At 40.8% G+C, this 12584-nt stretch overlaps 1 protein-coding gene across 2 annotated transcripts in view; it reads right to left on the reverse strand.

The window, feature by feature from the left end:
- Entpd1 (ectonucleoside triphosphate diphosphohydrolase 1) overlaps positions 1 to 12584 on the reverse strand; it is a 123196-nt gene that overhangs the window by 12703 nt on the left and 97909 nt on the right. For both annotated transcript variants that reach the window (XM_020175081.2, XM_074078636.1), the window contains one exon: positions 906 to 1043. In XM_020175081.2, coding sequence (XP_020030670.1) covers positions 906 to 1043 — 138 coding nt within the window. The remainder of the gene's footprint in view (positions 1 to 905; positions 1044 to 12584) is intronic.

The following is a 12584-nucleotide window of genomic DNA, read 5'->3' on the forward strand; positions in this document are numbered from 1 at the left end:
AAATATTGGATCATGATTGGATTCAAAAATATAAATCAGGACTATCCAGCATGTCAATCATAAATTTAACCTAGGTCTTTCAAAGAAACAAAATAGACTGTAATGGAATGGAAGGAAGTCTGGGATGTAAAAAGAAGGAAAAGATTGGTCTGAATTAGCAAGGTCAGTAATGAAGAGTATAATGATACCAGTGTCCTGGGAGCTGATACAACCCTCTATTTTGATGCTTTGTTTTGCTTGAAATCAACATTTTTGCCATTAGGGGACATAGGTTTAAAAACACAGAGAAACACTGTTCTTGATACTTTTCATCAAGCATGAGTTACAGCTGATGCCAGTGTTTCTTTATGCCTGAATACCTGCAGGTGGCGCTATGATAAAGCACAGCAGGGAGGTTACTTCTTCAGGGGTCATGCTAAGCCTGGCTTCTATGCAATGGCCGCATTCACAGACATTCAGTTTCTTCCTTCATACACAGCTTTCAGACTGGTGAGCCTTGAAACAAACACAATCCTTCACTCCTTATAAATAAATCCTACTACCCTTTCCTGGATAGCAGAAGGGGCCTTTGGGAGGGATTTTGAAGTCAGCATGCAGAATCACTGTGGCTCCTGAAGTGCTGTTACATTACTTTAGTATCTTATTTTTTTGTTTTATGAGAACAAGTCACTGTTATTTGGGCAGAAAGGTTCAACTGAGTGTGCAAGCTCTCCTTAGAGTGGTGCCCATAGCTGGTTGATACTCCTGGAAGGGCTTGAAACAGAGGGCCAGCTTGGGTTAGAGGTGGAATGGTGGAACAGGATATCAGGCCAATACTTAAATCAGGTTGACTCCCACCTTTTTCAAGCCCAAAGCTGCAGTCACTACCACCCAACCTCCACACACCCAATAGATACCCAAATTACCTTGCCCATAAAGTGAATTTGTTCCCAGGAATCGTTTGAGAAATGATAGCCTTGCAGAAGAAGGGAGAGAATATAGACACCGGAAAAACAGTATTCACTCAGGTACTTCTCCTTTACTTCAGCAAAAGATGTTCTTATCTAGAAGTGAAATGAAGGAAATATCATATTTGTACAACAGGCACCTCTCCACAGCTTTCTTTTTAACTACTGGGCCTGATGAAAAGAGGAAAAACCCCCATCTCCTGGAAGCCTGAGGGCCGGCCTCTCCCAGAGGCTTTGGGAATGATGTAGTACTCCTTCAGGAGTTTTCAGTTTAGGGCCTCCTAAGGAAGCTTTTCCTCCATGGGGCTCTGTGTGATAATAATTAGGTACTTCAGGAAAAAAAATCAGTTTCTGTGGTTTTAGTAGTTCAGAAACAGTAATTTCAGTATCTCTTTTAATCCCCTAAAAGTTGGAGGTTAAAGCTATGAAAATATTGCCTGGAAAAAGTCCATTAATTTTTGTTTAATCAGTTTCCTATGTGCTCTTCACCAGTCTTTGACTCAGAGCCTCTATAAGTATGTAAGGAAAAAAAAGCCTTACCACTCAGTCTACTGTCTGAACTGACAGCATCAGCATCTCCTAGGAGCTTGTTCATCCTCACCCTAGAATTATCAACTCAAAGCCTGAATTTTATTTTTTTTTCATTTTTCTTTTATTATTCATATGTGCATACAAGGCTTGGTTTATTTCTCCCCCCTGCCCCCACCCCCTCCCTTACCACCCACTCCACCCCCTCCCGCTCCCCCCCTCAATACCCCGCAGAAACTATTTTGCCCTTATCTCTAATTTTGTTGTAGAGAGAGTATAAGCAATAATAGGAAGGAACAAGGGGTTTTGCTGGTTGAGATAAGGATAGCTATACAGGGCATTGACTCACATTGATTTCCTGTGCGTGGGTGTTACCTTCTAGGTTAATTCTTTGTAATCTAACCTTTTCTCTAGTTCCTGGTCCCCTTTTCCTATTGGCCTCAGTTGCTTTAAGGTATCTGCTTTAGTTTCTCTGCATTAAGGGCAACAAATGCTAGCTAGTTTTTTAGGTGTCTTACCTATCCTCACCCCTCCCTTGTGTGCTAAAGCTTTTATCATGTGCTCATAGTCCAATCCTCTTGTTGTGTTTGCCCTTGATCTAATGTCCACATATGAGGGAGAACATACGATTTTTGGTCTTTTGGGCCAGGCTAACCTCACTCAGAATGATGTTCTCCAATTCCATCCATTTACCAGCGAATGATAACATTTCGTTCTTCTTCATGGCTGCATAAAATTCCATTGTGTATAGATACCACATTTTCTTAATCCATTCGTCAGTGCTGGGGCATCTTGGCTGTTTCCATAACTTGGCTATTGTGAATAGTGCCGCAATAAACATGGATGTGCAGGTGCCTCTGGAGTAACAGTCTTTTGGGTATATCCCCAAGAGTGGTATTGCTGGATCAAATGGTAGATCGATGTCCAGCTTTTTAAGTAGCCTCCAAATTTTTTTCCAGAGTGGTTGTACTAGTCTACATTCCCACCAACAGTGTAAGAGGGTTCCTTTTTCCCCGCATCCTCGCCAACACCTGTTGTTGGTGGTGTTGCTGATGATGGCTATTCTAACAGGGGTGAGGTGGAATCTTAGTGTGGTTTTAATTTGCATTTCTCAAAGCCTGAATTTTAAAATTATTCTCAACTGATTAGTGTGCACAGTAAATTTTGAGAAACACAGCTCTAGAATACACTTTAAGAAGTATTTTGCTGACTAAGAATGTAGCTCAGTGGGAGAGCACTTGCCTAACATAAGCAAGGCCCTGGGTTTGAATCCTAGTACTGCCAAACAAAGAAGAGGAAGAAGAATTTTGCTAATGACTGCTAAAAATGCCAACATCTAACCTATTTTCTGTTCTTCTTTGACCTCTTTTTTTGCATCTGAGTCATGCAAAGTAATTGTCTTGTTGAATTCTTCTGTCTTTACTCATCCTACTCTCTATCAAAGATAATGGAGCTGCCTGCCACTCCTTGTCCTTTCCAGTCCTAGCTATCGTGAGCACATGGCCAGGTGACCACAGCCTACTCCACTCTTCTCTTGCCCTTAATTAAGGTCAATGGGCCAGAATGGCACAAACTTATCCTATTCCTCAGCACTTGAGAAGGGCATTCTCTCCTGGTCACTATGGGCAGAGAGAGAACTAACATTTGTTGTATAAGGTACTACAAACTATGCCAAATGCTACATATGAAATGCTTCCCTGCCCCACATTTTCCCAGATTTCTTAAAAAAAAAATTGAACTGTAAACACTAACTTCTAAGATTTGCTATCCCTTCATGATGAAATCTCTCAACAAAGAACATATTTCAACACAATAAAGGCTATATAAGGTGACCTACAGCTGACATCATATTGAAGGGGGAAAGACTGAAAGAATTTCCTCTTAAGATCTGGAACAAGACAAGGATGTCCACTTTTACCACTGTTACTTACCAGTATTGGAAGTCTTAGCAAGAGCAATTAGACAAGAGAAAAAAACAAACGACATCCAAATTGAAAGGAGGAAGTCAAATTATCCATGTTTGCAGATGACATTATTTTATGCATAGGAAAATGCAAATACTTCATCAAAAACTTAAAATTGATAAATTCAGTAAAGTTACAGTATACAAAACAACAAACAAAAAACAGCAATATTTTAAAAATCAATAATGAACTTAGGAAATCAAGAAAGCAATGCAATTCACACAAGCTGTAATAAATAAAATATATAGGAATAAATTTAAATAAGGAAATAAAAGATCTCTATAAACAAAATTATGAAACATTGATGAAAGACATTCAAGAGGACACAAAAAATGAACAGGATAGCCAAAGTAAAACTGAAAAAAACACACCAACAACAAAACCAAAACTGGAGGCCTCACAATATCTGATTTCAAAATACACTACAAAGTTACAGCAACCAAAGTAGCATGGAACTAGATTTATATATGCAGAAGAATCAAGTTGATTTCTACTTCTTACTCTTTATAAAAAACACAAAATGGATCAAAGACTAATGTAAGACCCAAAACTATAAAATTACCAGAAATAAACAAAGGGAGAATAGTCAAGACCTTGGTGCAGGCAAGATTTTTTTTTATGAGGTTCCCAAAGCATAGGCAAGAAAAGTAAAAATAGACAAATGGGATTACATCCAAGAAGTTTCCACAAAGGAAAGATGGAAAATGATATTCCAAGCAAATAGAATCCAAAAGCAAGCAGAAGTAGTTATAATCATATCTGACAAAGCAGACTTCAAAAGAAAAAATTAGGTAGAGATAAAGATTATATATTAATAAAGGGAATAATCCATCAAGAAGAGATGATAATTATAAGTACATATGCACCAAATTTCGACACACCCAGTTTCAGAAAACTATCAGACATAAAGAGAAAGATAGACATAAAGAGTCCAGATACAATAATAGTGGTTGACTTTAATACCCTACTCTCATCAATAGATTGATAATCCAGATAAAACCATCAACAAAGAAACTTTATAGTTATACTGTACCATAGAGGGCTGGGGGCAAGGATCAAGGGGTAGAGAGCTTGCCTAGCATATGCAAGGCCCTGGGTTCAATCTGCAGTACTAAAATAAATAAATAAGTAAATAAATAAATGAAGTAAACTGCACCATAGATCAAATGGACTTAACAGACATCTACAGACTATTCTATTTAATAACTGTGGCATATCCAGGAGCCCATGGAACTTTATCCATGTTAGGTCATATTTTAGGTCATAAAGCAAGTCTTAACAAATACAAAACATTGAAATAATTTCTTATATCTTATCAGATTTTAGTGGAATAAAGTTAGACATTGATATCAAGAGAAACTGAAGAACAGACAGCAGGAGGTCCCAAAAGGTGATAAGTAGTCAAGGAAACACTTCTCCTTCCCAGGAAACCTCTGTCTGCCCCTGAGAGACATCTCTGCCTTTGGGCAAAACACAAAAAGGCTATAAAACCCAATCTCCAACCCAACCCATGGGACACTGATTTCCAGATCCACCTGCATGCCCCCCATGCAGCCTTTCTCTTCTCTTCTCTACAAATAAAATCTTTCTGACCTCTGCTGCTGGAGTCTGCCTGTGCTTTCATTCTCAGAGTGGACACAAGAACCCTGAACACCTGAAATTCCTGCATGTGTTATCTGTGAATTGTATTTGGCAACCTAAGGTTGGTATAGATTGTGCCAAATTGGAGAAGGTTGCCTAGGAAGTGACCATGATCATCCAGCACCCTGATGGAGTCTATTTTCCAGGACAGACCCCCCCACACAGCTTAGCTACAGTGGACCTCTCAGGCTGAATTTCTCTCTCTCTCTCTCTCTCTCTCTCTCTCTCTTTCTTTCTTGTTAAGGAGGGTTTCTCCCTTGGGAATGTGAGAAAAAGCTCTGAGTACATTATAGCTGTAGGGCAGGCAAGCTCAGAAATTGGGAGCTGGCTGCGGGTTTATACCGGACTGCCAATGCTACTTGGGTGGAGCCAAACTTCAGTGCACCAAGGCTTTTCTCCTCTCAACTCTCAGCTCCCTCCCTCCTCAAACTCTCTCACTTTCAAGATCTGACCTGCTTAGGAGGAGGTCCAAAAACAGCCAGTGGAAAGGAAAGTTTCTCTTCGAGCAATAAGCGTGCTCTGGCCGGGGCACTCTTCGGTGTCAACTGAAGGCTGGAGATGCAACTTCCTGACCTGCCTGGAGGCTTCAAAGGTGGCTAAGTCTTGGACCCCTTCAGCCATGTCTGTGGCAAACAGACAATCAGATCTCTTACACTTCTTGCACGGTTCCCATGGCCCAAGAATGGAAGTCACCCCTTGCTTTCAGTGCTCCAATACTGCTCTGGCAGGATTGACCTGGACAGCAGTGATGACCAGTAATCGCTTATGCATTGAGCCTGGAAAATCTCTTTTCCCTCAACCCTCAGCTTCTCCTTCCCCTTTCCCAAGTAGTTCAGGATGAAAGACCCTCTCCTCCTTTGTTTTAAACATCAGTGGGCTTCCTTGTTCAGTGAGTCTGGGAGAGATCCCTACATCCCTGTGACAGACACCAGAAAGTGCTACTCTCTTCTTGGGCTTAACTGTCTTTGTCAAACATCTAGTAAACTGGTTAAGCAGGTCTGCCCTCAAGAAAAAAAAAAAAAACAGTTAAAGGGACAGAAACCTCAAAAGTCAACTGGTTAAGCAGGATCTGCAGTCTGCCCTCAGGGAAGAGGAAAAAAACAAAACAAAACAAAAAACAGTTAAAGGGATAGAGACCTCACAGTCTTCTCTGGTTTTGTCCCTTACCACAGCAAAAGCCTTCAGACACTCCCTCTCTTTTCATAGAAAATATACATGCCTCACAGGATGTATAGGGGACAAAAGTCTACCTCATCAGGAGTCCCCATTCATGTCTCCACAGGGGCCCTCCCTCTGGCCAAGTAAGCTCTCTTGGTTACTTTGATAGAGTTATTTTCAGATTACAAGCTTTCAGCTGGTAGAGGAGAACCAGGTACCTGGGTTGCAGGGCAAACAAGCAAGTGAAAATAAATAGATAAGAAACTGATCAGAGGCATTCTGAGGGGTGGCTGCAATCAGAATACCTAAATGTCTTCCACAACCTTAGCCACAGGTGGCAGTGGCAGTAGAGCACAGGAGAGAAGGAGACCCTCTCCCACATAAAGTTTCTCTTCACCTGGGGATGCCTAGGTAAAAGGAGAAAACTTCTGTTAAGGTGATCAAGTTTCCCTTGTTTTCCTTTTCAGATGGGAAATCAAGCCTCAAGGACCCAGGAAGGTTCCCCCTTGCCAGCTTACTAAAACATTGGAAAGACCTTGATCCAGAAAGTTTTCAATGAAAGTGACTCAAGTTTTACTGCATCCAGGCCTGGCCACAGTATCCTCTGGGAGATGAAAGATGGCCAGAGGAGAGAGAATTAATTATAATACCATTCTTCAATTAGACATGTTCTGTAAAAAGATGGAAAGTGGACTGAAGTCCCATATATTCAACTTTTCTTTTTCCTAAGAGACCACCCAGAATGGCTGAGCAAATGCAGGCTAGATACCCAAACCATGGTGACCCTTTGCAAAAATTCCCCAAAGTTCCTTGAGAAACCAAAAATAACCATTTAATGCTCCCTCAGCTCCCCCTCTCCCCCCCTTACCCAGCTACCTTGCACATCTGACATCATCCCACAGGACTCTACCTGCTCCAGTTAATTCCTGGAGGGAATAGGGCTCATGTTCCTTTTAAAGTAAGTGAACTTAGAGAAATAAAAAAGGATTTAGGAATTACAACAAAAACCCAGATCAGAACATTCAGGCATTCAGAGAAGTCAGACAAAGCTTTGAACTGAGTTGGAAAGAGGTAATGCTATTGCTATCTCAGATCCTTACTTCTCTGGAGAAACAGTAAATACTAAATCAGGCAGCCAAAGCTGGGGATGATTATCACTTAGATAAATGTGGCCGTACAGGCTGGGCTCACACAGGACGAGGAGGGGAAGGGAGAAGAAAGACAAAGACACTGGACACCTAAAAGGGAGCCCAGATTTCCAATTCTGCAAGGGATCAGGCATACCAACATTGCACCAGAGTCACAGAAGGAGGAAATTGTCCTAAAAAATAAATTTCTAACAGTCATCCCGAGATGTCTGTAAAAAGCTTCAAAAACTGGTGGCTGAAGGGAGCAGAGATCTAGACCAATTGGTCCATATAGCCACATACATATACTATAAAAGGGACTTAGAAAAAGAAACAAGGACCTGGAGAGGGAAAAAAGAAAGGATGAATGGCAGGAGGCTCTGATCACAGCACTCAGAGAGGCTTCACTGGGGCAAAGTCCAAACCCGAGGACATGCTTTCAATGTAGGGAGGCAGGCCATTTGAGGAGGAAATGCCCCTGGAGCATTTCTTGGTTTCCAAGGGAACCAAGGCCAGAGCCTCCCACCCAATGATGGGTTCTGGGGCCTCTCATCCAGGCTCCTGTAACCACCATAAAAACAGAGGAGCCCCAGGCAACATTTACTATTGAAAAGCACAAGGTCAGCCTCCTTATCAGTACTGGAGCCAGCATCTCAGCTATTCCTTTCTCTCCCGGACCCAGGTCCTCCAAGAAAATTACTGTTTGGGGCATATCAGGCCAGGCCCTAGAGTATTATTTTACTCAGCCTCTAGCCTGCTCCTGGAGAGATTTCCACTTCTGTCACTCCTTTTTAATTGTCTCAGAAACCTCTACTCCTCTGCTAGGGTGAGACCTTCTATCTAAATTGGGGGTGCAGCTCCTTTTACCCCCAGGGGAGTACTTTTGCTTGTCCCTGATAGAGGAACAAGTAGACCCCACGGTGTGGACAGATTAACATATCATGCATGGGACCAGCACAAATGGTGGTCCCAGTCCTAATTCATCTCAAGGACCCCTCTTGGTTTCCCCATCAAAAACAATATCCCTCAAGGGGATTCCAAGATGGTGACTAGAGGGAGGAAGCAGAAAGCATGCTTCCTAAAGTAAAATCTTAGAGAGATGCTGGAGATACACCTTACAGGAAAAACCACCGAGAAGAGGCAAAATTTTTACTCCTCCACATCCCCAGCCCGTGCGTAACATTCCCACTCCACATTAAATGGAGAAACCAGGAGGGCTCCCGTGCCACCAGATGCCTGCACCCAGACTGCTTGGGAAGATGCAGACCACAAGGTGAGCTAAGCGGCACCTGGTACTCCCACAGACAATCCTGGGCCAGATCAGCATAGCCCCCTGGACAGACCGATCCCCACCCAGGGAAAAAAGAGAAACTGAATAATAAGCAAGAACAAAAAAGACATATAGCAAAGAGGGTGGGGCACCCTGAGTACTGAAGGGGGGGAGGGGAAATCCCCCATGGAACTGTAAGTAAACAAGCCAGCTAGAGAAGGCAGGAGTGGTGGCACCCACCCAGCAACCAGGAGTGGGAAAGCTTGTAAAAATGGCAGTGGGAGGAAAACTCCACAGGAGAGGGGGGAAGGCCCACTTCTCACATGAACTGTAAATAAACATGCCAGCTGGAGAAAGCAGGTGTAGTGCCACCTCCCCCATTGTGCTTGGAAAGGGGAAAGCTTGTAACAGTGGAGGTTGCACCCAGGAGAAGTCTAAGTGAACAAAGACTGCAGGGCCAGGTGAGTGTTAAGCTCACTCCTGAGATCTGCATAAATAAAGCCTCTAGCAACAGCAGGCTGACAGCAACGGGCAGGTGAGCACAGCCTCAGATACACATTCACAAACCTGTGTCCAGACTCTTTTTTTTCCTCTCTTCCTTTGATGAAACAACAACTGAACTACACCTGCATGCTGAAAAACTTACTGAAACTGCATTGAATTTGAACTTGGGACACTTTGTGCTGGTTTTTTTTTTCCCCCTTTGATGAGACAATGACAGAACTACTTCTGAGATACCATCTCCAGGATTGGAGGCTGAGAGACTAACACCAAAATTATTAAGATTGAAACTTTATTGCATTTGAACTTGGAGATTTAATTTTATTTATTTTATTTTATTTTTCAATCCTCTCTCTGTCTCTCTAATGCCTGTTTAGCTTACTTACTGTTGATTAGTACACTATCTCTCCCTGCTTATATCTTTGAAACTTTTTTGTTTGTTTGTTTGCTTTGGTTTTTTCTACTTGTTTGTTTATTTGTTTTTTCCTTTTTCTTTACCTTCTTTGCTTTCCCTCTGCTCTCACCCTTCCATTCTAAATATCACCAATGTTATTATTACAAGCTAGAAAATACTTAATTGCACACAGTACAGGGACAATACCAATACCAAGGGCAATGATGGGAAGACAGAAAAAACAGGGAAACCAGTTTCCCCACAGCAAAAAATTAGTACAGGAACCAGAGGGAAATGAAGAAAACAGATACTCAGATCCAGACTCCAACAAAATGAAGATGAACTATGCCAAAGAACCCAATGAAGCCCACAAGAATAATCTCAAACAAGAAATACTACAGTTACTCAATGAGAATTTTATAGAGGTGATACTGGATATGGTCAACCAAAATGTACAGGAGACACTCAAGAAATTCCAAGACAAAAAAAAATAGAGAATTTGAGAAAGCACAAGAAGAAATAAAAGAAACCATAGAAGCACTGTATACACACCAAAGTGGAAAAAAGAACATGATTAATAAAGAGATAAATGAACTCAGAATGAAAATAGACAACATTAAAGAGGAAGTGACTCAGGATATGGAAAACCTCAGAAAAAAGAACAAAACAGAATTGCAAAACAAAATGGAAGGCCAATCCAGCAGAACAGAACAAACAGAAGACAGAATCTCAGAACTTGAAGATGAAATGGTAATTAAAGGAAAAACCAAAGAACCATTAGTTAAACAACTCAAGACCTGTGAAAAGAAAATATAAGAACTCAGTGACTCCATCAAAAGACCAAACCTAAGAATCATGGGCATTGAAGAAAGAGAAGAGGTGCATGCAAAGGGAATGAGTAATATATTCAACAAAATAATAACAGAATATTTCCCAAATCTAGAGAAATCTATTCCCATACAGATGCAAGAGGCCTCCAGAACACCAAACAGACCAGACTAAAATAAAACTACCCTACGGCATATTATCATTAAAACAATAAGTACAGAGACCCAAGAAAGAACATTGAAGGCTGTAAGAGAGAAAAAACAAATAACATACAAAGGTAAACCCATCAAAATCACAGCAGAATTCTCAACAGAAACATTAAAAGCAAGAAGAGCTTGGGGTGAGATCTTCCAGGCACTGAATGAAAATAACTTCAACCCCATGATACTCTACCCAGCAAAACTATCATTCAAAATAGATGGAGCAATAAAAGTCTTCCATGATAAGCAGAAACTAAAACAATATGTGACCACAAAGCTGCCACTACAAAAGATTCTTCAAGGGATTCTGCACACAGAAAGTGACACCCAACATAACCATGAAAAGGCAGGCAGCATCAAACTACAGGAAAAGAAAAAGCAAGAAAGCAGAGAGTAACCTCGATTTAGGTACACACAATCAAACCTTCAAACAACTAAGAAAACTAAATGACAGGAATCACCACATACCTATCAGTACTAACACTTAATGTTAACGGACTTAATTCACCCATCAAAAGGCACCGTTTGATGAAACTGGATTAAAAAGGAAGATCCAACAATTTGTTGCTTACAGGAGACCCATCTCACCGACAGAAATAAGCATACGCTTAGGATGAGAGGCTGGAAGAAGATTTACCAAGCCAATGGCCTCCGAAAACAGGCATGACTAGCAATACCTATCTCTGACAAAGTAGACTTCAAACCTACATTGATCAAACAAGATAAAGAAGGACATTCCATACTAATAAAAGGGGAAAAAGACCAAAAGGAAATAACAATTATCAACCTATATGCACCTAATGTCAATGCACCGAATTTCATCAAACATACCCTGAAGCACCTAAAAGCATATATTAACTCCAACACAGTGGCTGGGGGAGATTTTAACATCCCATTATCATCAATAGATAGGTCATCCAAACAAAAAATCAATAAGGAAATCCTAGATCTAAAATATACCATAGATCAAATGGACCTAGTTGATGTCTACAGAACATTTCATTCAACTTCTACACAATATACATTCTTCTTAGCAGCCCATGGAACCTTCTCCAAAATAGATCATATCCTAGAGCACAAAGCAAGCCTCAGCAAATATAAGAAAATAGGAATTATACCATGCATTCTATCTGATCACAATGCAATAAAACTAGAACTCAACAACAAAAATAAAGACAAAAAACATGCAAACAGCTGGAAACTGAATAACTCATTGCTTAATGAACAATGGGTCAATGATGAAATAAAAGAGGAAATTAAAAAGTTCCTGGAAATCAATGAAAATGAAAACACAACCTACTGGAACCTGTGGGACACAGCAAAGGAAGTCCTGAGAGGAAAGTTTATAGCCATGAGTGCATATATTAAAAAGACTGAAAGATCCCAAATCAATGACCTAATGGTACATCTCAAACTCCTAGAAAAACAAGAACAAGCAAATTCCAAAACAAATAGAAGGAGAGAAATAATAAAAATAAAGCTGAACTCAATGAAATAGAAACCAAAAAAACCATACAAAAAATTAATGAAACAAAAAGTTGGTTCTTTGAAAAAATAAACAAGATCGACAGACCCCTGGCAAACCTGACTAAATGAGAATAAGCTATACAGGCTATCCTTATCTCAACCAGCAAAAACACTTCTTCCTTCCTATTATTGCTTATACTCTCTCTTCAACAAAATTAGAGATAAGGGCAAAATAGTTTCTGCCGGTTAGCGAGGTGTAAGGATGGGTAAGGGAGGGAGTGAGGTGGGGGGGTAAGGGTGGGGGCAGGGGAAAGGGGGGAGAAATGACCCAAACATTGTATGCATATATGAATAAAATAAAAATTAAAAAAAACCAATATCCTTTAAGACTGGAGGTTAAGGAGGGACTAATTCTCATAATCAAAGACTTAAAGAGACAGGGACTGCTAATAGAAGCTACAGCCCATATAATACTTGGGTCAGAAAGGGACCTAACAAATGGAGGCTAGTCTAAGATCTCTGCTTGATCAATGAAGCAGTAGTGCCTCTCCACCCTGTA

Source organism: Castor canadensis, chromosome 7 (genome assembly GCF_047511655.1).
Source record: "Castor canadensis chromosome 7, mCasCan1.hap1v2, whole genome shotgun sequence".
NCBI classification, from domain to species: Eukaryota; Metazoa; Chordata; class Mammalia; order Rodentia; family Castoridae; genus Castor; species Castor canadensis.